Raw genomic sequence first — 27334 nt, forward strand, 5'->3', positions numbered from 1 at the left:
ATTGAGTGCCCTTTAAGCCAGCTGTGGATTTAGATTCTCCTTGGCCTGTGTGAGCACTGCAGGGTGAACCAGCAGGCAAGAGCTCTATCTCAAGAAGAAATAAATGAAGCATTTGTAGTGATGGCTGAAGTCCACCAGAAGCCCTGCCGCGATAAGAGACCCTCTTTCCACCCAGAAGGGATCATGCCTCCTCACTGACACTGGCCGACAGAGCAACCTTTCACTCTAGTTGCACCTCTCCATTCTTGTCTTCATTTTCCTTCTACCTTTACTTTCTTGGCCGCATTTTAGTTTTGTTTTCTTCTCACATGTCAAAGCAATCGGCGTGGGAAGCTTCTACTCTTATTCATTTTGGAATCTGTGCCCAAACACCAAATCTAGTGATAAGATTAGCACCTGTCCAGGAGCGTGCGGGCTCACACGCACACACACGCACTTGGTTGCCCACAGGTGCTTTCACAGAAGCTTAGTAGCTTCCTAAGACTGAAGAATCACTTTAAGTTCATTCTATTTTCTAATCATAACATCAACTACATTATACTGAGTGATCTCTGGCATGCTACAAACACAGGAAAGCTCTGCATCTCCCTATGGCTCACTGGTGGCTGCAGCATTTCAAATCAATGAACAACCACCTGGCAGCTAGGTGCAGATGCATTGTGAAGGCAGCACATAAACTCCCTTGCTCCACAGAATGAAACGATCAGACAAAGCTGAGATTCAGATAATTTGGAAAGAAAACAACAGGAATTCTATCTCAGCTGTTTTTGAAAGCTATCACGTGACAGTCATTTACTCATGGCCAGTACTCATGGCCCTGAAAAGAGCGGGGGGGGGGGAACCCCCAAAAAACCTACAAATCAAAAGGGCCACACACCTAGCCGTCTTTATGAAAAATGAACTGCAATCTGCATTAGTGCCTTAACCAGGGTGCCCCGAAATGAACAGAGCAAGCAGAATGTCATGCATTATTTATCCCCCCACACGTGATTTTGCTGCCAGCACAAATTCATTTCCTTTCCATATTAGTGACTTGGAAAACCAGGGGGGAGAGGCAGCCACAGCTTCCGGAGAACATGCTGAATGCGGAGTACACTGGGAATCCAGAGTCAAGTCTGGGGGCTGCAGACCTTCCCCACTCCCCACAGTCACTCCCTTTCTGGAACTGGGCGAGTATAAGCTCTGGTGGAAAAATATTAACCCTTCAGAATGGACTGGAAAGCAGCAGCCAGCCCAGCACTGAGGGAGAACGCCCTCTAGGAGGAAGATGAGGCTGATGGAGCACCTGATGCATCTTCCTCCCGGACAAAGCAGATGGGAGAGTGATGCTGCCGAATGACAACCCTTTAAAACTGCTCAGCCACAAGGCATTTGTTAATAGCAGCTGCCGCAGAGGCTTTGGCTCAGCATTTCCTTCCTACATCATCTGCCTATTGATGCTAGGAAAACTTCACCCCAGCAGGCATTTTATCCTCAGGGATGAAATCAGTAACAATAACTGTCCGTGCCACTCACCATGAGACCCAGAATACTTCTTAACTACAACCTCAAGAAGTTCATGAAAATGGGATTCAAAGATCAGGCAGTTTTGATGCCAACAGGCTTGAGAACCAGGCAGTGTTTCTATAATCTGTGTTTTCCAAGATCTTTGTGAAGATCCTTCTTATTTTGAATCATCAGTAATAATGTATTCACCATTAGGACATGAGTATAATAATTTGGATGGAGAGAAGAAAGTGTGGTTATCTTCATAGAATTGTATCTATGAAATACATGACATCTATTCTCATTACATTCATTAAACCAAATTATCATAAACATAGTGTTTGATATTTCAAACATAAACATAACTGCAATACTACTATCCATTCATTTTAAGGTTTAAGATTTCAAAGTTGAATTAAATTCAAAGTTTTGAGGTATATGTAATAACCAGCACTTTTCTTACTTAGTTGTGTTCTCAGCTATATATAGATAGATGCACACATGTATATATATATTTTTCAAAGTATTCATTAATTTGGGGGTTTGGTGGTTATTCAAAAGAGAACAGGCAGCAAGTCTGAGCAGGCTCCATGGAGAGCGGGAAGTAAACCTCCATCAGGTTTACATAGAAGCAGGTGGTAAAATTCACAAGTGCTGAAACCAACATCAATCACAGCAATGACAGGGCTTTCGGTTGGCATCAGTGACTGATAGTTAACAGTTTTATGATAGGCGGCCAGTGGAGTGAATCATACAAAGAATGGAAAGACAGTTAAACTAACTATTAGAGCATTCTGACTATACCCGCTCTTAATGCAATGGGTAGTACAGAGCCTCCTATCAGCTGTCTATGAGCCTGACTCTTCAGCAAGGGGATTCATCAGTGTCCCCAACCAAGCTGCAGCTGTGAGAGCATGCCCACAGCCCGCAGGCTCAGGGGCAGACAGTTTCAAAACTTGAAGACAGAACAAGCACAAACACTGTACAATTTCCTTTTCTAAAGAAATGTTTTCTAGTTACTAAGGGAATGAATGTTGCTTTTGCAAAACTGGAAGACGTACCAAGAAAACTACCACAACCCGTAAGCTCTGCATTCAAGCACACATGCTCCTGGCACAACAGCATCTCTTCAGACTTTTCTGTCCTAATGTGAAGGCTGTGTATCAATTTCTGATGAAACATTTGGTTATAAAAAGATTTCTTGCAATTTTGGATGAAAAATAATGACTAAACTCAACTTCTTTTCAAGGCATTGTAGAGCTAGTGCTGGACTTAGCAGAATTAGTTGAGTTTTTTTTTTGGTTTGTTTTTTAGGAAAATTCCCCATTGGTTAGTGAGTTGCACAATGTGGACTCGGAAAGATGTAGGTTTTTCAGAAAACTGGTTTCCCAAAATGAAGATACAATTTCTTGTCTGTCTATTGGGTATACACAAAAGCTCCATGTTCTCTTTTTTTGATTTTGCTTGTTTTGGTGGAGATCAACTGTCTGGAGTTGTTTATCTCCCTAACAAGGCACATGGATGACTTCTCTTCCATACTTAGGCAAACTAGAGTCAGTTTTTAAAGGTATTGGATACCAGTTTGGCCATGACAGATAGGAAGGCATATGTCTCCTCTATAGCAATATTCTCTTTGTGTCCTCAGCATCAAAGAATCCCTTTGAAATGCACATAAAAGCACTGAGCAAACACTATCAAGAGATAACAGCGAAAGCCAGATGATGAAACAAAAATTGTCCTATAAATAGTGTCATGGCCTTTGGATGAAAAATGCTCAGCAGTTTCCAGTGAACAGGTCAATTCACCCATTTGTCTACTGGTGACACACACAGTATGGTTTCTCTTAGGCTCCTCATAATAAGGTCCTATTCAGAAGCAAACATCCTAGAAAGCCATATTAAAGTAATTACATCACTAGAAAAGCCCATTGGTATCAATTACTCTAAAAATCTTCCAGATGGAGAGCAATACTTCCATGTTGGGTGGCAGAAAATGTGGGTATTCAACAAAGGACTGATTGAAACCATGAGGGAATGCGTACTGGGAGCCTCGTGAATGTTTCATAAACCAGACAGCACTCCCAGTGCAGCCATGAGATGGCTGAACCATCACCAACAGAGGGCAGACTCGCGCACGTTCTTCACAAGACAGAGGACAGGCCAAGCAACACATCTGCCACTGCCACGCAGCCAAACGGATACAGCCTGAGAAACTGTCAAACACCTCAACTGCAAAGGACCAATCTCCTTTCCCCTTTCAAAAGCCAGAAAACCAGGAGAAGGGAAGGAGGGATTACTGTCAACTGGTGACTGGGTTTCAGTCTGGGAAGGTTCCAGGGATGGCTGGTGGAGATATTCATATTGTTACACAACAATATGAATGTGCTTAATGCTACCAAATTATAAGCTTGAAAACAGCAAAGAGCTGAAAAATCAAGCTGGATGGGATGCATGAGAGCTTAACTCCAGGACATGCTGGGGCATCCATCTAGAGTCTACACAACATACATCAACCAGCCATCTGGAGTTCCCCGTGTCCTCAGACTCCATTATCACAATGCCTATCCTGAGGATGAATAGCACATGGCGGTATGAAGACTAGAGCCACATACTATATACTACTTGTAGTCAAAACAGTTTTTAAGGTTTTGTTTACAATATTTGGTCTGTTCACAGAAAGCTGTTTCTCTAAGTTTTTCATATAGTTTTTTGTCCTTCTGATAAGTAGATTTTTTTCTTTAGCTGTAAGAATTATGGGGGAGGGAGGGAATCACTATTTCTCCAGGCTTACACATTATTTATAGTGCTTAAATTTTAAGGATAAGGTTTCTCATGGCAAGTGTTTTTACTCCTTTAACTTTCTTGCCTACTGAACATGGCTTGTACACTTTTATTCCCTTTTATCTAAAGGGACACCGAAGTCTCTGAAAAGCAGAGGATTATGGTAAATGATTGGGAAGCCAAGCATAAACTACACAATCATTCACACTAGAAATGAATAATCTTGCTAGAGTGTTAAAAACTAGGGCTTATTGGGTGGCCAACTGGCTCAGGGGGAAGGACACAGGTTAAGACACACATCCCATAGCGGAATACGTGGGTCAGAGCCCCAGTTCTCATCTTGACTAAAGAAATGATGGCTCTAGTAATGGGTCTTGGCACCCATGGTGGAGACCTGAATTGAATTCCTGTCTCCTGGCTTTGGCCTAGCTCAGTTCCAGCTGTGTGGGCATTTGGGAGTACATCAGCAGACAGCAGTTCCCTTTCTATTACATTTTTAAAAATGAAAAAAAAAAGGTACCCGATTACCTGCTAAACTCAAGAAAAACAAAATGTAATTGCACCCCTATATACAATTCTAAAGCACTACTCAGGATAAGTTGCCTAACACTGTCATGGTGAACTAACCTTCTCCTTTTATCTCTACTCCAAAATCCAAAACAATCAATGAAGAGTTCCAGTACAGTAAATATCTACAAGAAGAAATGCCTGGGGTAAGTTGGATTTCATGGAAGACTATTACAGTATCTCTAGTTAGCAATTAGGTCCACAGTTAGAATGTAAGACAGAGGTAGAGTAAGCTGCATCAGGTGCAGTCTTAACACTAAAGTTTACACATCCAAGCTTAAGTATTCTCTTACAGAATCATATGTGAGGAGGTAAGTAATTTACAGAATTTTTGTAAGGTTTCATATAGCTTACTAACTATGTACTACACATATACCATAAATTTCAACAACTTTATCACATACTAAGATATGTACTTCAACCCAACTAATGAAACTGGCAGGGATGCTGGTGGATGGGGAGTGTTTCCTCACAGATATTAATCTAGCGATGATATTCTTCTTGCGGTAATTTCATACCAGCTCAGTTTTTGGAGAACGTATACTCATCGAAAACTCTGATCCACTAATCTGAAGCTCATACTAAGTCACTTCCCAACTAATTTCCCTAAGCAAACTTTACTTTGGTACAATAAAAGAAAATGAAGGATGTACTAGAGAAATAAAACTTGTCTGTTTTGTGTGGTATCTTTTCCCTGTTAGCAAGAACTACTGTTCTTTTAGTAACAGTCTAGTGTCTGTTCAGCAAAATGTGACCCTTTAAACATGGCTGAACATGTAACTTGCTTTCCCTCGTTTTACTTAATAGCCTCTTATTTTAGTGCAAAAGTCCTGCCTTTATGGCCAAAAATTTTATATTAGTAACAATTTAACAAAAAAAGGAGCAAGAACTCTCACACTGCTGTCAATTCCCTTACTTTGAAAATGCTTTATACAAGGGTACATCAAAAAGCATATGGAATAATGGAATGAACAGGTAAGTTTACCTTTGGTCACACACTTCAAAATCCATGCATAGCTTTCATAATACTCATTTTACGAAATATTTTTTAAATTTTTTTGGAAAGGTAGAGTTTTACAAAGAGCAAACAGAGATCTTTCCTCTGTTGGTTCACCATCCCCTGCCCCTGGTCCTGCAACGGCTGCAGCAGCTGGAGTTGGGCCCACTGGAAGTCAAGTCTCCCCTGTGCGTCCAGGGGCCCAAGGACCTGAGCCACCATCTGCTGCCTTCCCAGAACATGAGAAGGGAACTGAATAGGAAGAGCAGCAGCTGAGGCTCAAACCCAAGCCTATGTGATGCAGACACCACAGGTGGAGGCTTAAGCCTGGTATTCCATGCCACTAGCCCCTATTATAAATATATTAATGAACTTTATGAATACTCTACGCATGCAGATTAATAATTTTTGCAGCAAAATAAATTTCCATGATTTAAAGTTTCCACAATAAAAATACCTGTATATAACATCTCTTGGTTAAGCTCTCATCCTTGTCAATTTTTTAAGATTTTATTTATGGGCCCGGCACAGTAGCTAGTGGCTAAAGTATTCGCCTTGTACACTCCAGGATCCAATAAGGGCACCAGTTCGTGTCTCAGCAGTCCCACTTCCCATCTAGCTCCCTGTTTGTGGCCTGGGAAAGCAGCTGAGGACGGCCCAAAGCCTTGGGACCCTACACCAGAAGAAGCTCCTGAATACTGGCTTCAGATCAGTGCAGCTCCAGCTGTTGCGTGCACTTAGGGAGTAAATCAGTGGATGGAAGATCTGCTTCTCTGTATATATGACTTTCCAATAAAAAAAAATTCTTTAAAAAACATTTTATTTATTTACTTATTTATTTTAGCTTGAAAGGCAGAGTTACAAGAGGGAGACATGGACGGAGACATTTTCTATCCACTGGCTCAGTTACCAAATGGCCACAATGTCCAGGACTGGGCCAGACCAAACTCAAGAGCCTGGAATTCCATAATGGTCACATGTAGGTGCAGGGGCAATGTACTTGAGGTATTATCTGCTGCCTTCCCTGGGACATTAGCAGTGCACAGCAGAACTCACGCTGGTCTCCTTGGGGATGCCAGCACTGCAGGTGCTGGCTTATCTTACTGTGACACAATGCTGGCCCCATCAATTTTTTTTAAGATTTTTTTTATTGCAAACTCAGATATACAGAGAGGAGAAGAGACAGAGAGGAATATCTTCTGTCTGATGGTTCACTCCCCAAGTGATCACAATGGCTGGAGCTGCTCCAATACCAAGCCAGGAGACAGGAGCTTCTTCCGGGTCTCCCATGTGGGTGGAGGAACCCAAGGCTTTTGGCCATCCTCAACTGCTTTCTCAGTCCACAAGCAGGGAGCTGAATGGGAGTGAGGACTACTGGGATTACAACCTGTGACCATATGGGATCCTGCTGCATTCAAGGTGAGGACTTTAGCTGTTAGACCACTGTGCTGGACCCAACGTTTTTTTTTTTAAACACTCCAGGTACAAATGATTCCCTTATCCAAACAAATAATATAGACAACCAGTATCCTGAGGACGAAGCTGTAGCCATCTTAGTCTGGTATTTTAGGATCCAAAGACATGCAGCTATAACCTCAAAGTACTTTTATTTCCTAGAGAGGAAAAACAGGCAAAGAAGATGAGAGGGTAGAGAAGATAATTTACCTGCATCAATTTTCTGGAGAGCTCATTAGTGAGAAACTCTTCTTCCTTTTCATAATTGACAGCCAACGTTTCTTTCTCCTTCTGTAAAGCCTGGATTTTCTTGAATAACGTGTTACTGATGAATTCTTCCTCCTGCTCAGCCCTGGCTTGCTGTTAAAAAAATTTTAAAAGAGAACAAAACAAAAACACATGGTAAGGAAACAGGAAATTTGCTAATTGAAATGTAGTTCTTATTTCCAGCAAGGGCACCCATTTTAACTAGAGCTCTATTTTTAACGGTGAGCCAACACACCCAAGAAGTACAAAACAAAAACACAGCAGTGGCCACAAAAACACATCTAGCTGGTGCCCACAGGACCTCCCTGTACTGTGCACATTGCTTCTTCAGAAAACGTTATTTCACAGAAATTAACAACCATTGGCTCACAGTCTGTACGAAGCAACACCAAAGCAATAACTGGAATACAGAAAGCTCTTCACATGGCCAACAAGGTCATGTGCACATAACTGGCTCACAGCAACTCCCCACATGTAATTATGTCTGAAAGGTTTACCAGGAAAACATCTGAGCGACATTGTTCTTTTTACCTAGGACAGAGAAACTCAAGTCATCTTAAAAAAAAAAAAAAAAAAAAAAGCCTTCTTTACAGTTTGTCATTAAAAAGCAAACACACACACACAAATACACTAACAGTTCCTAGAAGGAACCAAGGGTCTTAAGGGAGACATTATCAGACAGTGAGAATCTAGCAGGTAAAGGCTGAGGGCCAACAAGAGGAATTTCCTGTATTTCTGGGTGGTGAAGCCACTCACTCAATTTTTGCAGTACAGAAGCAAAGAAATCAGGCCTAATTCAATTGAAAACAGAATGTTTTCTAGATTGTTGCTTCATCTTCCCTCACATTGTCTATACAGAAAAACTTAAGTATTTCTGCAAGAAACTTCTCTTTTCCAAAAGAATGCCCTTGTTTCAAAGGACTCAACTCTATCCAAGGTAGTTTTGTAAACCATAGCATTTTGATGTGTTTGTCCCTAATAATGCACTGCTGTTGTATCTGCCAAGTGGAAAAGCTACATGAATTGTAAGCCTGCAGCAATTTTAAATAATTGCCACTTAAAATAATGCAACAGAGCCAGATGGGCAAGAGAAACAAGGCACCTTGTAAGGTGAAAAGATCTGACAAGTACTACAAGGTCCATTTTTGGTACCAGTACTTTCCCAGCACTCATTACCCATGGATTCTGTCACACACACACACACACACACACACACACACACACACCCTGCTCTCCATCAAAGGGGCCCTAGGAGATGTCCAGCAGCCTGAGTACCTTATTTTGTTAGCTCTTTCAAATTCAACTGCTGAGGCCTGGTACCTCTGCTAGCCTTTCCAATCAATCTCCATTTGTGTTCAGGATCTGCCACTAATGCAAGAGGTTGTGAAACAAAGAAATTATACTTCAGGCTTGCTAGACATTTACATAATCCAAAGCCTCAATCCATTCAAGCTACTTGTATTTTCTGTTTCTGATTGACAAACAGAAAAGCCAAGAAGAACCTCAATGATTTTGTTAGCGATTCTGGATTTAATTCAAAAGGGTGCTGGCCACACATCAATTTCATTATCTGGTTAAATTCAATGATCTGCACATTATCACAGATTTTTCTAAAAAATTAATAAATATCTATTGGTAGACAGAGACATTAATAGAAAATTTTCATAAGCTGGTTCAATCCCCAAATGTTTGTAACTACTAGATCTAGGCCAGGTCAGGGCCACGAACTGGGAACTAACTCCAGGTCACCCATGACGGATGCAGCAAGTCAATGACTTGGGACATCCCAGTGCCTTTCACAGCGGCCATTAGCAGAAAGCTAGAACCAGGAAGCGCAGCTGGCGATCAAACCCAGGCTGAACGTATCATAACCTACAGGCCACATGCCTGCTCCTTTTTCTTTTGTTCCTTAAAGGCAAAAGAATGAATGGAAAGGGCAAGTTTCATAGTTTTGAGAACTTACACAGCATAATCATGACCATAAATAACAAAGGGATCAGCATCCAGAGATTTCTGCAGGCTACCTTCTCTTCCACCCAGGCCCTCACTGCCAGCAAGTTATTTTGAACAAAAGCTGAAAATAACCCCCAGAAGTTTATTTGTGAAGCGTCCCCTCTCCATTTCACCCAACCATTAAGCTATAGACACAACAGACTTCAGGCTAAGGTAGGAGAGCGCGTGAGACAGAAAGACGAGCAGCTGTCCATAGGAGCTGCACAATCACTGCCGCCCAGGATGGCTCCATTTGGGGCATGTTGAAAATCCTGTGGAATTAGTGCTACTGTTGGACATAACTTTCAGAACATGCTTAAATCATAAAACTGTATGCTTTCAAAGACTACGCCAGCCAAATTACATATTGAGTTTTACACCAAGGATTCTGATAACCTACAGGGTCTCTAGTTCAGACACTGGTCTCCCGTGCAGCTACTCCCAGGGTGAGCAGCAAAGCTGTGAAAGGATGGATAAAGGGACATGAAGAGAGTCAGGCCTGGTCTAAAAGGACCTCCACCTTCCAGGGTGACAGATCACATGTCTTGGAAGGCTGCGATTTTGGCAATGAAAATTATTAGCTGTTTGGAACAATCCACTGATTCTAGGCAAAGTCATCAATAGACAACGCCACTCCCAGGACCACCACATGAATTTTTCTGACAAAGCTTGTTCAAGACCATTGACTTAATATGAGGTTCATGTTGGCCTAATACACTCTTTCTCAGAGGCTGCCTTTAGCTGACTTGTTGTGTTCCATAGTTTCAGTTGGGGGCTGTGATTCTGTCTCCCACAGAATCTGAATACCCAGATAAAAGCTTCAGGACACAATTCCCCAAAGGGAAAAGTCCCAGCCCCCTCTTTTTCTAAATGGCAGAGATCACCTTAGCGATGAACACACAAATGAGAACTAATGACAAAATGGGTATCGATACAGCCTCACAGAAAATTAAATCAGGTGAATTGACTGACACGGTGGGTAAACCTGTTTTATCAGAGAAAGTACATCCCATCAAGGAAGACAGGACTGTCTACACAACTTCTCCCTGTGGGTCTACCCCAAGCTGTGCCACAGCACCTCCATCTGACTTAGCCCTGTTTGCTTCTTCCCTCACTCAGATTGGTAGTTTCATTTAAGCTTTCTGAAGTCATTGTCTCCTAAGTTAGTTCCCTCTACAGTAAGCCAGGAAGGAGCTAGGCACTCAGTAGCTTAAGGGCAATGAAATAGTCCCCCCCATCCCCCATTTTCAGGACAGGAGGAGTCAGCTGGACAACAGGTGACCAGAGGGAGATAAAACAGGCTGCCTGATGAAATCTTAACATCAGGTTTCCACAGCAGACCAAGGTATGTGACAATCTGAGCATAGCTCAACATAGCCAAATTCCTACTCACAGCTGCATTTCAAAAGCAAAATAAAGTCATCAAGGTTTGCTTTTCATTCTGCAAACTCTCAAATAATGAAAAGGTGAATAAACTACAAACTCATTGAAAGAAGATACCCATTTCTATCAACCTGAGTCCTAGATTACAAAGCACTTACCCAGCATTCTTTCCCCACCCTCTTAAGACTTCAACATAAGAGAAATAAAAACCTACATGGCCATGGGATAGGAGAAATTCAACATGTCCTCTAGAAAACTTTACCCAGCCGTCTGGGCGTAACAGCCAGCAAAGGAGTTCTTAGGAAATACTTATTACTCTAAGATTTAAGATACCGCTTGAGAAGCCTGCATCGTATAGTGGAGTACCTAGAATTGAATCCCAGTTCTGCTTCTGATCTAGCTTTTTGCTAACGCAAATCCTGGGAGACAGTGCTGATGGCTCATGTATATAGCTTCCTTCCACCCATATGGGAGACGGAGGTGGAACTCCTGGCTCCTGGCTTCAGCTTAAGCCAACCAAAGCTGTGTGCCCAACGCAGTGAACCAGTAAAAGAAATCAATTCCATATTCTCGCTCTCTTTCTCGTGCCTGTGTGCATTTAATTTTCCTCCTGTGTTGCCGCATTTCTGTATGAACAAACTTTTCTCCAGATAAGGGAAACAAGGGCTTGTTCTGATCTACTGTTAAGACCTGAGCAAAAAAAAAAAAAAAAAAAGAAAAAAAAAATAAAGACAGGAAATTCCAGTGCCACTGTGTAGTATGTCTGCTCTTTTAACACTGGCATTTTAGAGATGCAAGCTTAGTACTGAAAAGAGAACTCAAATACCCTGCATAATGAGAAAATCCAAGTGCCAAAATCAACATTGTGTGGGATGAGGCAGCTCATGTGTGCAGTGCCAGAGGAAGAACAGCACTCCAAAGCTGGACTCACAGGCCAATACCTATTGGATGGCAGCTGTAGGTAAAGGAAATCATCAGGAGAGAAGTTCAAATTGCCAGGATAACACATCTGCACTGGCTAAACAAATTACGTGACTTGTTTTCCTAACAAAGAATCATGAAAGATATTTGGAAACCTTAATGCTGAAGAATTCAGACAGGCCTCGTTTATTAGTTTAGTTAATTAAATTTCAGAACATACCTAAAAGTATTCTAGCTAGTCAAATGTAGCATTTTATTGCATGTAGTCACTTTTGATCTGAACTTTAATAGTTCAAGTTCTCAACTTGCAAAAGCAGGTGGAACCGTTACAGTGAGGACAGCAAGCAATGTCCAGTAGGCAGCTGGGCAATGGAGCAGAACTCTGCTCTTTTTAAGCCATCATTTTCAGGTGTATCACTGCACACTTTTATTGTCTGAGAAGATGCTTTGAGTTTTAACAGAACTCACAAGTATTGATGGCTCTTGCAAGATAGTTCAAACACTGGTCACACCAATGGTTTTACCAATACAAACTGCTGTCCTGAAGTCATCTGTCCAACATTTAAGTACCAGCTCAGGAGACAAGCCCCTCTGTACCTTTGCCCTTTGCTACTGTAAGACTCAAGAAAAGGATTTCAATTACATGTCTGAGAATGATGGTTCTCCATTTGTGTCTCCTCCAGATATGACAGACCACCTTACAGAAAAAGCAATTAAAAGTGGAGAAACTGAAGAACTCATGTCATTTACTTGACGCCAGTCCAGACAGCAAGTTACTGGCATATAGAGGGATCAGAATAGCAGCATTATAAGTCCCCAACAAGTGTGCTATTCTGCCTGGTTAAACAACTGGGCCACCCACAGTATTGCAGGACAAAACAGAAAATAGCACTTTCATAGGTCTTGAGGTTAAAAAAAGGACCCAACCAGTTATGAAGTTTTATCAATCTTTGCCTCTCTGAGCAACCTGAAGAGAAAGGCCAGTTAGTTCCCATACTGTCTACGAGGATGGACACATGTTCTATGTACGTCTTTTTGCATGATTAGGTCACAGCTCCACATACAGTCCTTACCAGGTAAACACTTAAACTGGTCCATGCCTAGTATAATAAGATGAACACACCAGTCATTTGCTGTAATATATAAAGAGGTGAGAAATCACTACAAAAAGCTGCTGAGTGTTTACACTGGATTTATGAATTTACTACCTCATGGGTCACTGACAAAGGAGTACTGGCGCACAGAGCACACTTTGGGGGAGGTTCATATGCACAGCGGAATCTGATGTCCAACCGCCTGCTGTACAAAGTGGTTAGGTCCTCTTAACTGTTGTGGCCTCTAGGGTACTGTCCTCACTTCTGTTACAGGAAAACAATGGTGCCTTCCCTTAGGGGGTGGAAATGCAAACCAAAACAATTCACAAGGAGCTTATTGCAGTGCCTTGCATGAGTCAACCCGCAAAAAGATTCAAAAAGGTTGGGGAGAGAAGCTGAAGTGATTGATGCAAACGGTGAGGGCTTTTCGAGTTTCATTTCACTAGAAGTGAAGACAGGCAGAATTACTGCACAGCTATGCAAAGAAATATGGCAGAATTGTTCAAATATTACTTATATATACTGTCATGAAAATGTCTGTAAACAAGTGGCTAAATGAGATGCCAAACCAAGTAGAATATATGCCTGGAAGGTAGAACTTCATGCTGCACTCTAACAAAAATCACTCAGAATGGACATCAACCATCAATGAATAACGGAATAAAAAAATCTATGACTCCCATGTATATTCCTAAGCACTCCATTCTCACAACCCAAAAAGTGTCAGATTTCCACATTCCCATAAACTCTAATAACTTCATACAGATATTGAAAAGAACTAAAATGAGGAAAAGAGCAGCAAGAAACCACTAAAAGTAACTAGGCAAGTTTCAACAAGAAAATAGAACTTCTGGAAACAGATGTTTAGGTTCACCTTGGGTTTTGCATTTCATTAGTAAATCTGACACAGCTCAGTAGTGAAGAATTGAAAGAGAAGCTGAAGTGGGAAAGTATGACACAAAGAAACAAGAAGCTGGAAGATGTGTAAGACTACAGACGGACACAGAAAAATGAGAAGACTTAATGCATATGTAAGCAAAGACAGTAAAGAGGAAAAAATTGGGGAAGAGGTGCTAGTATGACGACAATTTCCAAGAACTAATGAGATCTGAATCCATAGACATGGGAATCACAAAACACTCCAAGTGTGGAAAAGTCTACACCTCACACATCAACTGCACATCAGGAAGACAAAAACTTCAAAAGTTGAAAGGACAGATGATCCACAAATCAGCTAACACTGGCAGCCACTTTTCAACATCAACAGGAAAAGACTAAGATAAAAGATACTAAGAAAAACTATCTTCCAATATAAACAAAGATTAAGAGTTCATCACTAACAGCTCTACACTCAAAAAGCATCCAAAGAGGCTTAAAAATAAAAATCAGGCAAATTTAACAACATCAAACATAAGAGGTAAAGAATGAACCACTGAACAACAGTAGCATTAGTCAAAAGACAGTGATGAGAAACACAACACCTTGAGGTCCGTCTACCAACAGCTAATATATGAACTTCAGATCTAGGCTGAATTCATCTCATGAGTTTCAGGGATAAATAGAACCTAAGTGGAAGATTTCTGAGTCAAAAGAGGAAAACTTTCATTTGGGAAAGTTAAGAATAGAGAAGGTGTTTGGTGAAGTCACCACTTGGGACACTAACTCCATGCTGAAGTCCTTGTCAAGTCACAAGTTCTCTGCTTTCAATCAAGCTTCCTGCCAATGGACAGGTGATGGCTCAAGTACTTGAGTTCCTGACATTCGATGGGAAACCTGGATGGAGGTCCTGGTTCTTGCCTTTAGTCTAACCCTAGCTTTTATGGATATTTAGGGAATAAACCAGTGAATGGAAGATCTGTATCTCTCCACTCTTTTCTGTTACTCTGCCATTCAAATAAAAAAGAAAGAAAAATTTTAATGTAAAAAAAATAAACAAAAATTTAGTCATCAAAATTTATCTGAATATTCTAACATAATCAGATTAAGACTTGGGCTGAGGGAAAGTAAAGTTCACCTTTATTTAGATATAAGAACTAACAGCTGCAATTAAAGTGTTACACTAAGTAAGCAATGGTCATCCCTCTTCTATATGCCCTATCATGGAATAGTTATTACACTACCTGTCTTAATCTGATTCTAAACAGAACACATTTTTAGGAAGTTCTACTGGCACAGTAAAAAAATAAAAGAACATAAAGACTACAAGGAAGAAACAGCCATTATCTCTAAATTGTAAAACTATATGGAAAATTAAAACACATAGGATAAATACAAAGGCCATGACACAGTATATACACCACACACAATAAAAAACATAATCTAACAGTCATAAAGAGTACAAGGTACCCAAATCAGTCAATGACAGTCAAGAGCTAGATGATGAAAAGTATGAAACAAAATATGTTTAGCAGAACAAACACATGAAAAGATTACAACATCTGCTATCAAGGAGCTGTCTGTTCTTCCCCCATCATGAATCCCTTTCCTTTTTAATCAAAACATAAACAGGTCTTTGTAAGAAATTTGGTAAATTGCTATAAAAAATGCAGTGGTGATGGTTCAAGTATGGGGTCTGTGCTATCCATGGACATAACCTGGACTGAGTTCCTTGCTCTGGGCCTTAGCCTGCAACACTCGATTGTTGCAGGTGTTTGGGGAGTGAACCAACAGAAGGAAGTTCTGTCTACCTGGCCTCTTCATCTCTGCTTCTCAAATACATAGTCTTTTTAAAAATTGTGTTAAAGCACAAGTGCCAAGATAAGCAATAATTCCTGAGGATTACAGCAAGAAGGAACCTGCCCCACCACAGATAAAGATTTTTTTTTAGCAAATTATAGCTATTATTCCTCATACGACCAATGAGAAAACAAAATGGTGTTTTGGAACCTTTTTTTGTGTTTTTTTTTTCTTAAGATTTATTATTTGAAAGGCAGATCACTTGTACAGAAAGGAGAAAGAATGTTCTATCCATTGGTTCACTTCCCCATAGGGCTGCAACAGCCTCAGCTGAAGCAATCAGAAGCCAGGAAATAGGAGCTTCTTCTGGGTCTCTCATGAGCATGCAGGGTCCCAAGGCTTTGGGTCATCTACTGCTGTCCCATGCCACGATCGGGGAGCCAGATGGGAAGTAGAGCAGCCAGACATGAACTGGCATCCACAGGGGATCCCGTCACTTGGAAGTTGAGAATTCAACCTTTGAGCTGTCACCGTGGGCTCAGTTCGGATCTTATTAGTATTCTTTTTCATTTCACCACGGGCTTTAAACTCCTACAGTTGTTTCATACTTAGACTGGAGCTTGAGATATCATACTTTCCTTCAGTGTTCATCCGTCATCTCAGCTTTTAGGAAACCTTGAATATGTGGGCTATGAATGTTTTGTGCTCTGATTATTTCACCAGCAGTGGATCACTGTTTCTCATCTGTGATTGCTAGGTTCACTCTGCAGACCAGAGGTGGATCCAAGTTGCTTTGAAACACTCTAAGCTGGGCTAGGAGACACAAACTTTATTGATGCTTCTATCTTTTTTACCATGAAACTGAGGCTCTTGACTTGGGCCCTGCAGATTGGAAGGCTGTGTCTTTAGAGTGGCTTAGTGCAGTTTTTACTGACTAGAGTTAGTTCAATACTACAACACTCACCCTTTTAAGATAGTTCAGTAGTTACGCAACGGTCATCTCATTCCCAGGGTTTTGTTTTTGACCCCCAACCCAAGCTAGCTTCAGCCCTAGTCAAGTGCTGATTTAGTATTTGTCTTTGTGGACAGTTCATATAAATGGCATGAAACAGCAGTACATGTTTCACCTCTTTCCCTTAGCATTACACTTTCAAGGTTCATACACCAGACCCTGAGAACTCAGATGACTGTTAGGGAAATCAATAGCCACTTGTGGAAAGGGACTTCTTTTTACTCTGCAGGCCTGCCAGCATGGCTATCTCCAGAAGTACTGGGACTTGAGAGCAGTTGTGGGAGTTATTTTTAGCACTGGAGGGGCAAGTGAGTGGGTATACAGTGGCAAATACACAGCGGTTAGGTTTTAGGCTATTCCAATCCTGGGAACTGCCTCGGTTGGCACAGCCCGCATTCCCTTATCTCGCTTCTTATCCTGGGCATTTCTGTCTTCACCTGACTTTGCTGGGTGCGATTTTTTTGTTTTGTTTTGTTTTGCTGTGTTTCCCCTGAAATCTGGTTTCTTGTTACCTGACTGCCGCGTTCTGCGTTGTGGACTTGGTCTCTGCCCACACGCAGGCCAGTTTCCACTTCAACGGCACAGCAGCCTATTGACAGAAGTGTCCAGAGAGATGTACGGCTGGGTTAGGATTGAGGCAGGGAAGGACAAGGAGGCCTGCAGCAACAGGGATCAATTGCCAAGTAGAACCAAGTTCCTTTTGGGGTAATATTGAAGTTCCAAAATAAGATGAAAGTAATGATTACAAAACTTCATATTAAAAATCACTGGTGGGGCCCAGCGTGCTAGCTTAGTGGCTAAAGTCCTCGCCTTGCACACGCTGGGATCCCATAGGGAGCTGGTTCGTGTCCCAGAAGCCCGCTGCCCATCCAGCTCCCTGCTCGTGGCCTGGGAAAACAGTCAAGGACAGGCTAAAGCCTTGGGTCCTGGCACTTGTGCTGGAGACCTGGAGAAGCCTCCTGGCTTCAGACAGGCGCAACTCCGGCCGTGTGCCCGCTTCAGGAATGAATCAGATAGAATATCTTCCTCTGTCTGTCCTCCTCTCTGTATATCTGATTTTCCAATAAAAATAAATAAATCTTTAAAAACACTGATGAACTCTTGACATGGGTAGACCTCCACAGCATGTAAAAATTATATATCATTAAAACATTTTTTAAAAAGCATGCTCTCAAGCAAGCGTATTTTGTTTCCATATCATAAATAACAATGAACTTCAAAAATAAGCAGCTTAAGCAGTAAGAGATGGAGATTAATCTCCAGCAACTAAGTAGAATCTGAAAAGGTCCTAATTTTTCATCAATGTAAATTCACTGACTCAAATAGTTATTAGGCATGTCTCACATTTATCATCTTGATAAATTTAGGAAAATAGCTAGCCTGCTCTTGGAATGTCATCTTCACAACTTTTAAAGACAGGCTTCCATCTATAAACACTGTGAAAGTTAAAAAGATCCTAATTTCTCACTTGGTCGTTTGGGTAACACTTTGCATGGTGAAAACACAGTGGGTCCAGTCCCTACAGAAGCTCTCAAAAACCAGCGTGTTTAGTGGCTAAAGTTCTCACTTTGCACGTGCCAGGATCCCATATGAGTGCTGGTTCGTATTTTGGCTGCTCCACTTCCTTCCCAGCTCCCTGCTGTGGCCTGGGAAAGCAGGAGAGGATGGCCCAAAATCTTGGGATCCTGCACCTGTGCTGGAGACCCAGAAGAAGCTCCAGGTTCCTGGCTTCAGACTGGCTCAGCTCCAGCCACTGCAGCCATTTGGGAAGTGAACCAGCAGATAGAGCTTACTGTCTCTCCTCTCTGTATATCTGCCTTTCCAACAAAAATAAATCAATCTTAAAAACAATAAAAACATATTACATAGAACTGGATTCTGTGTTCTGGGAAAATCAGCAGCCTGAACCAGATTCCAAAAGCAGAGTTTGTGAAGGTAGGAGGAAGGAACAGTGTCCCCTACCTATAAGCCTAAGACTGGTGTAAGGCAACATTCTCCAAAGTTTCCCTGCTATTTTTTCCTTTTCCTCACTGAAATTCCTTAGTACCTATCACTGCACTCACCAGACAAGCGCCACTGCAGGCTCAGTGAAGTGCCTACTTCTACCGTGGCATGAAGCCCACACAACCCTTCCCTCAACATGAATCACACCTTCAAACCTTCCCTTGCAAAACAAAGCTAGCACCCAGCAACTCTTTCAGGTGAAAAGCAAGAAGCAAGCAAGCAGAAGGATCCCAGTTCTACTGAGCTGGGAAAGTTTTTTTCTAATCCTGGGATTGTTTTTGGTAGACACAACAGGATCTGCTTTGAGGATTCTTTACCCAGAGTTAAGCTGACTCAGTTTTAAAGATCACCATGAAACAAACCGTCCTCATGTTTATAAACAACAATGCATTATTTGTCATCACTCCATGGGTTGATGAGTGGTGCCTCTCAACTGGCTTGACTGGGTTCACTCACATAGTAAATTCAGCTGGAGGCTCAGCTGAACGGGAGATGAAAGCTGAGATCAAGGGGGTAGGAAACAGACTCCACCTCTCCAGGACAGAAGCAGTTCTCAGGAGTAGAGGTGACCATAAAAACAGATGACACACTCACACGAAGCCTGTGCCACGAGTGCCAGCAACTAGCGATGTACACAAAGGGGGAAAAGGGACATGCAGGTGTTTGATGGCTGTGACTTACACCACCGATGAACTGAAATACATGTTCTTCGTGCTGATGAAACCAGCACCTCCAAAGTGCAGCTCATCCCTGAAGCCTCTGGGAGAAGGCATTCACTGCCTGTGGAAAACGTGCCCATGAGTAAAATGTGCAAAACCTGGGAGTCTGGCAGTGTGTGCTTGGTTTTAATGAGAAAACTGCTCATGCCACAGCCTCTGTGCCTTTACTCAGATTTGACCTGGGGGCAGAGACTGAGGTCTGGATTACAGAGACAACACATTACTACAGTACTTCAGGTTTGGAAAATGCAAACTGCTACTTAGTTGCCATGTGGACCTGCCAAGCCTCTCCTGACAACCAAAATGCCCTCTGGAGCAGAAAGTAAAGCTGACTATAGAAAAAATGGCTGGCACGCATTGCTCTCCTACTACCCCGACATGGTGTATTACAGAAACAGAGATGTCTTCAAGGAAATAGAAACACCCCAAAGTTTCAAACCAAGAATCAAACATACAGGCCTTCAACCTCACCCTGATGGTTGGTTGACTGTAAATCTGATCACAAATGAGTATCATTCCAGACTGAATACTGGCCATGCACCACTCACTAGGTGCCAACTCAAAGCTTCACTACACCAGGAAGCCTGCACTTCTAAGAATGCCCCACTTTCGACCTAAATGGTCCAGAATGCATTTCCTTGCAGCTTTGCCCTCATAGTAAGTTTCTAATCAGACAAGTTGCCAACAAAACAAGATGGCTCCAGTCATTAGACTTGGGGTATTTAATTCAACATACAAGGAACATCTCCTTCATTGCGAGTACTATGTGATTCGGCAGTGAATGCCACAGACACTGTCCCTGCCCTGAAGGGGTACATAATCCTCCTAGTAATTAGGGAAAAGCACCATCATTAATCCATACACTTAGCAACTGGATTTGGAATGATCTTGTCTTGGCTGCATAAATAGCCTGAAGAATAGATTTTAAATGGGATTAAGTTGCTCAGACAAAAAAAGCTAAGTATTGTACCCACTAGAGTAACAAAAGAAGCACAAGCTACTGCCCCAAATCTGCATGTTAAGCAAACAGCTGCTGAACAGTTAGGAGCATAAATGCACACAAAAACTTCATACGGCTGCCTGTTCCATACTCCTCTTGTTTAGCATGCACATAGACTCCCTATCTCCTATGTAGGGAAGTAAGCTTAGTGAGGTCAAGGCAGTTTCCTTGCTCATAATCCAGAATATTAAATAGAAAGGTGACAATCCAAACTGAAGCCTGGACTGGTCATTTTACAACCTAATCTTATCAGTTCAGTATCCATCCACATCACCCTCTCGTCTTTAAGAGCTGTAGCATCCTACTTCTGAAGCCAAAAGCCACCAGCCTGGCAACTAAAGCTAACACTATTTGTGCTGTCACACAATGCCAGAGCATCCCAAGGCATCTCACCCTTAAAAGAGACACCCCAGAATTTCCTATCCCCAACCACAGGTGACTGACAGGTAATTGAAGAACTGCCAACAGCCACTTTGTGCTACTGGTACTGCCATTTCCCAGCAGAACCCATTTCCTGATGCCACATTTGCTTCTCGCACACCTTCTCCCTCCTCTGTGGATACTGAATCCAGGCAGCTCTGAGGACGTAAGGGAAGATCTGTGGGGAAGCCACAGGGACAGGTCTGCTCAAGCAAGCCAGTGGAGATATGCATTCCAATCTATAGAGAAACTGCAGAGTGAGAAAATGCACACTCGCTAGGTGCAGGGAAGAGTCAACAGGAGCAAACCTATCCTTCCAAAGTCCTGCCTAACAAGGCTGGTTCACGGCTGCCAGTGGGAATGCACACAGGAGAGTTCCTGCACCCTGACACTTCAGGGTGGCTTCATGGTGCCTAATGATGAACACGCACTGGCCTTTAATGGAGTGGAATTTCACAAAATGCCCAACAGAGTTCTCACATGATCAGCCCCTAATTAACAACAACAACAACAAAACAACAACAAATATATACAGAGCTCTGAGTCCTGATGAGCTTCCCTGGTAGACAATGCTTCACATATGTGGTCCCCAGTCAACGCTGGAGGAACAAGGCACATCTATGCCTCTCCTGCACAGGGATCTTGGAAGTCTCTTGCTTGCTTTTCTCTGGGTTTGTCCCATGCATGTTCCCTCTCCCCTGACTGGGCTTCATAGTTTTTTACTGCAATAAAGCCTACCAGTGAATAGGAACAGATGCTGAGTCTGGTGAGCCCTTGGGGAGCAAGCCATCATCTCCGGGGGGTGGTCCTAGAGACCCTGACACAGCCTGAAGAACACCTTTTAGTTTACTCTTCAAGAGCCAAGGGCAGTCATGGCACGAGCTCACCTGAGAGCTGTCACACCCCATGATCTGAATGCTGCATCTAGGTTGTCATCTAAACTTTCAGTCAGGTGAATGTGATGAGCAGGGTCACGAGGCCAAGTGGCCAAAAGCTCCCCCTGACTGTGGGCACTTCACCAACCATCACCTCCAGCAACAGATCATATAAAAAAGGCAAAACCAGCTACAAATACATGTCCTGGTGCCTTTCTATCTTTGTTTTTTTAACTGTTTTTAATTGGAAAGGCAGCTATACAGAGAGAAGGAGACATAAAAAGATATTCCATATGCTGGTTCATTTCCCAAGTCTAAAAGCCGAGGCAATCCAAAACCAGGAGCCAGGAGCTGGATGGGAAATGGAGCAGCTGGGACAAATAAGATCCCAGCACACGGAAGGTGAGCATTTAGCCACTAGGCTACTGTGTCAAGCCTTCGATTTTTTTTTTTTTTAGGTTTATTTTCCAGGTTTACAGAAAGAAGAGACAGGGAAAGCTCTTGCATTCACTGGTTCACTCCCCCAATGGCTGCAATGGTCAGAGCTGAGCTAAGCTGAGCTGAAGCCAACAGCACAGAGCTTCTTCCAAGTTTCTTCTGAGCACTTGGACCATCTTCTGCTGCTTTCCCAGGCCATTAGCAGACAGCTGCATCTGAGGTAAAGCAGGAACCCAGCACGATAGTGTAGCGGCTAAAGTCCTCGCCTTGATTGCACCTGGATCCCATCTAGGCGCCAATTTGTGTCCTGGCGGTCCACTTCCCATCCAGCTCTCTGCTTGTGGCCTGGGAAAGCAGCTGAGGATAGTCCAAAGCCTTGTGTTTCTGCACCAGTGTGGGAGACCCAGAAGAAGCTCCTGGCTTTGGATTGGTGCAGCTCCAGCTGTTGTGACTGCTTGGGGAGTGAACCCTCGGATGGAAGATGTCCCTCTCTGTCTCTCCTCCTCTCTTTATATCTGCTTTTCCAATAAAAATAAATAAATAAATCTTAAACAAAAAAGTAAAGCAGTTGGGACATGAACTGGTGTCCATATGGGATGGCAGCACTTGAAGGTAAAGGACCAGCCTACTGTGCTACAGTGCTGGTTCCCCTTTCCATCTAGCCTTAAGCATGTAGGCACCCAGTCGCTCAGGCAAAACATTTGGGAGTAAGCTTTGGTGTTGCTGTCCCTCTGTGCCCTGATGTTCCGGTAGCCCATCACCGAGCCCCTTTAGAGATGTCAATACCAAAGCAGAGTATGCTTAGTGGCTCTCTTCCACTGTCCTGCCACTGTTAGATAATGTATACAGCTGTTGGTGATGGCAAGTGATCAATCCCACCTTGTGCTAACTTAACTTCCTTCTTCCTCTTTTAAGTAACAGGAACCTCCAACATTCTAGTGGGATACAGGACCACCCTGCCAGGTAAGGTATCTCTCAGCCTCCCTGGCAGCTACTAATTCTACTAATTCTGACAAACAGGAGCCTAACAGAAGTGGCAGGCATTTCTGGTGGCATAGCTTCTAGAAGGAAGCAGTCATTACCCCCGTCTATCAGCTGGAATGGAGAACCAGCGCTATGAGCCAGCTCTCATCAGAAAGGCACATCAACAATGACACGAAGAGATATGAAGACCCCAGACCGGCATAGGACTCCAAGGAGAAAAGTCACGGACCAGTTTCAGACAATTCTGTCACAGCAAACTGAATGTGAACCAATAATATTCCAAAAATCTCCTTTCAGCAGTTAACTCCTAACATAACTTCTGAAAATTCAACTGTGCAAGATGAGAGGCAGATCTGAAGCTTAAAAACCAAATGCTTCTCTGAAATACAAACGTAAAAGCCAAACACTAAGAGTAAGCCTATTATGATTCCACGATAAACTTTTATTCAACAAGAACACATACATAAAATGCATTCATGAGGCTTCCGTTGTGGCAAAGTTTAAGTCACTGCTTGCAATGCGGCATGCCATATGAGCACCAATTCAAGTGTTGGCTGCTCCACCTTTGATCTACCTACCTGCTAATGTATCTGGGAAAGCATAGGAGGATGACCCTAGTATTGGGGCTCCTACAACCACGTGGGAGATGCAGATGAACTTCCAGGCTCCTGGGTTGGATCTAGCCAGATGCTGGTGATTGTGGCCATTTGGGAAGTCAATCAGCGATGAAAAATCTGTCTCCCACTTCAGCCTTTCCAGTAAATAAGCATTTTAAAAAATGCAGGCATGTAATATTGTCACTTTATTATACAGATGTTTAAGCATCATAAAGTTGCATTTTTTAAATTTGCCCATCTGTGCCCAAGCAATGTAAACACCACCTGTGCAGCTAACAGCCCCATTGGTCACACCACTTCTACAGGACTGAGAATACGACCTTGTATGCTGTAAGGACTCACACACCGCAAAAATGAACTTTTGATTAGTGTCTCTATGTGTACACATATATTTAGGCCAGCCTAAGAGACACTGCTTTGGAGGGAATAAATTCCCAAAACTCAGGGTCAAGACTGCATTAGTATCATCATCTCACATTCATCCGAAAAAAGATAAGCCACTGAAGCCTAGGCCCGTCTCCTAAAACACTGGGTCAGCTCTACAGGATGGGGTCCCCGTGTTCCCAGTCAGACTGGTGAACCCACAGTGGATGGGACACCATTGCATCAGCGAACTGTAAGGCATCAGCCCCAGCTTTGCTGTGAACTCTCCATTAGCTGAGGCATGCATCTTCTTTCCTAAGCTTACATCTTCCCACGTGGGAAACGTGTGACCATCTAGAGCCCTAGACAGCACAGCAGCTGATAAAAGCCCATCACATACTAGCAGCAGCTGCTGCTGCAAGAACCTGTTTTCAGGTTCACGGAGGGCACGGGAGGCTGCTAGGGAGTAGGAAAGCAGGAACTAGAACACAGACACTCCTAGTCCTTGTTCAGTGCGCTTCCTACGTTGTCATCTGCCTGAGGTGGTGGTGGGTCCAGGCTGCTTTCAACAGCAGTTCCTGCAGGAAATAGCCCCAAGCCTCGCTGCCAACTGGCAGAAAGAGGATAGCACTCTGTTTAAACACAAGGACACATTTTTCCCCGAAGCAGCACAAGGTTCCAGAATTAACAACAGAAAAAAAGGAAAATACATGACTAATATCAGAAAATTCTCAGTAAAAGGAAAAGAAGTCATCAGTTATGTGACAAGAACCGCTGATGCTATCCGTCACTTCTAAACCCTCTGCTTTTCCAAGTTGTAAAATTAATCTGGGGCAGGCTACCTGCTGCAGCAGTCACCTGGGATGCCATACACTGCATCAGGTAGGGTTCAAGTCCTGGTTTCTGATCCAGCTTCCTGCTAATGTTCATCATGGGAACATTCTGGACTTGGGTCATTTACTTGGGTCTCTGTCACATACATGTGAGATGCAGATGGCAATTCTGGGCTATTGGATTCAGTCTGGCGCAGCCCTGGCTACTATGGGCATAAAGAGAGGAAATCAGCAGGTGGAAAATCTCTTTGTCTATAGATACGCATCTTCTTTTTAAATTAATTTTTTTCAATTTAAATTATTCTACATCAAATGCACAGTGCCACCTTATTACATTATAACCACCCTCTATGATTAAATATTACTTTAACGATTTTTCATGTGATAAATATCGTACGCCACAGATGTGCCAAAATCTTCTCCCTACTGCCTGACATTCCCTCCCTGCTTCTGTGGCAAATAATGTTAAATGAACACATTTAAACAATGGCTGACACAGGACCAACTGTATGATCCCCAGTGCAGATTCCCCAAGCCTGGCCATCAGTATTCTGCTAAGATATGGTGATGTAAGCAAACGACTTCTGAAGTTTGCAGCTCCAAGGCGCTGTTTCCTGCGCAGCTGCAGGTGAGAAGGCGGTAGCCAGTTTGCTTCCTGCACAGCGTCCGCTTGTTCCTGTAAAGTGTTCCTAAACCACAACTTCCTAAAAAGCAGCCAATCTCTCCCGAGAGGTAACAGGCACAACATTTTCGTTTAACTAGAACACTGATTTTAGCAGACGGAGGTTACTGACATTAAAGAGCTGCTCTGGTTTTCAGTGAAGGCAGAAGGATGGAAGGTTTAGCGTCTAATGAGGTGCATTTTCAGCAGACGGTTTCTATTCTGGTTGGACATGAGGTAGCAGCTGCCAGCTTTCATCACCATCTTTGTTACCCAGGACTTCTGTGGTTACCTCCAGCCCATCAAGAAGAATTGCCCAGCAAGAGGGGAGAAAGGAAAAAGACAACTTGAGATAGCACAGGAATAACCCTTTCCCTTTAGGGATGTCTCAGAAAGCTTGCTGATCCACTAGTAGGAATCTAGATGAACCCCTGGCACAGGGATTTATCCTTGAAACACAATTCTGAAATCTCTGAAAATCAAACACTGCCACCATTTCACAGGAACCCACCCCCTTGGATCTGCACTTGCTTGGTGGCACAGCCCGATGAGCATGGAGCACCAACAGTGGGCTTGCTGTGGCTTTGTCAGCACACTTCCCAGGCCTATTCACAGGCTTTGTGGGGGTGTCTGCTGCCTCGACCCACAAGGGTGCCATGTAGCTCAGTACTGCCTCTCCACACCCGCTCTCCCTGCTACAGCATGAACTTGTCCCTTCCCCACCTCCCAATCCCATCTGTCACTTTCTTACCTGTGAAAGTGACCTTATTTGGAAATAGGGTCTTTGTAGATATAATCAAGTTAAGATGAGATCATGCAGAGTGGCCCCAATCCAACATGACTAATGTCCTTATAAGAAGGGAAAACACACAGAAACACCCAAGGAGAAGAGCATGTGACTACAGAGGCAGGAATGGCAATGCTACAGCTGCAAGCCAAGGAATTCCTCCAGCCACAAGACCCTGACTGGGGCCTCGTCTGGAAGCCTCAGAGCAACACAGCTCTTGTCAATACCTTAATGGTGGATTTCCCATCTCCTGAACTGTGTAACAATCCACTTCTGCTGTTAAGGCACTCAGTCTGTGGTTCTCTGATATCAGCAGCCATGAGAAGCTAACAGTCCCTCACCCAGATCTAAAACACCTTCCCTACCAGTCCCATTGAGTCCTCTGCGTAAGACTGTGGAACTGTATTTTAAGATATCACTTTATTCTCAGATAACCCCTAGTTTCATTTACTTCTAAATATTCTGTGATACGGTTTTTTTTCTTCTGAAAGGGCAGAGAGATACAACATAAAGAAGTAACTTTTAAAATTCAACTTTGTAAACTAAAGGTAGCAGCTAAGTGATTCAAGTAAGCTTTTCATGGTTTATATGAGAAAGAATGCTCTCCAAATCACTGACACTAAGGCAGTCACACTTCAATGCAACACAGCAGTCAGCATCCAGAACGCTGGAATATGCGCCACAGTCAGTAATTCAGACAGCAGATATATTGATATTTAATACAAAAAAAAAACCAGTAAGAAGGCAGTTAATGAAAAAGTGCAAATATATAATAAGTGTAGACACTCATTTCTCTACCCTTTTACCTAACAAATATGTACTCATGAGTCCCTACATAAATTTCATTTGCCACAGGCACAGGGAATGGGACACTACAACGAAAGACAGGAACTTACACTGTTAATAGGAATGCAACAAAGGAACAAACTGATCTTCCAGCTGAGGAAAAATCCTGGGCATTCAATGTGCTTCTCTTCTCCTCCCCAGCCTAGGCTGGCTCTCAG

The 27334-nt window shown here is 42.8% G+C and overlaps 1 protein-coding gene across 1 annotated transcript in view; it reads right to left on the reverse strand.

Moving 5' to 3' along the window:
• Window positions 1-27334, reverse strand: part of CCDC6 (coiled-coil domain containing 6) — a 104199-nt gene that overhangs the window by 44977 nt on the left and 31888 nt on the right. The window contains exon 2 of the mRNA XM_004583402.2: window positions 7495-7644. Coding sequence (XP_004583459.1) covers window positions 7495-7644 — 150 coding nt within the window. The remainder of the gene's footprint in view (window positions 1-7494; window positions 7645-27334) is intronic.

The sequence above is a fragment of the Ochotona princeps genome, chromosome 13, assembly GCF_030435755.1.
Source record: "Ochotona princeps isolate mOchPri1 chromosome 13, mOchPri1.hap1, whole genome shotgun sequence".
Taxonomy (NCBI): Eukaryota; Metazoa; Chordata; class Mammalia; order Lagomorpha; family Ochotonidae; genus Ochotona; species Ochotona princeps.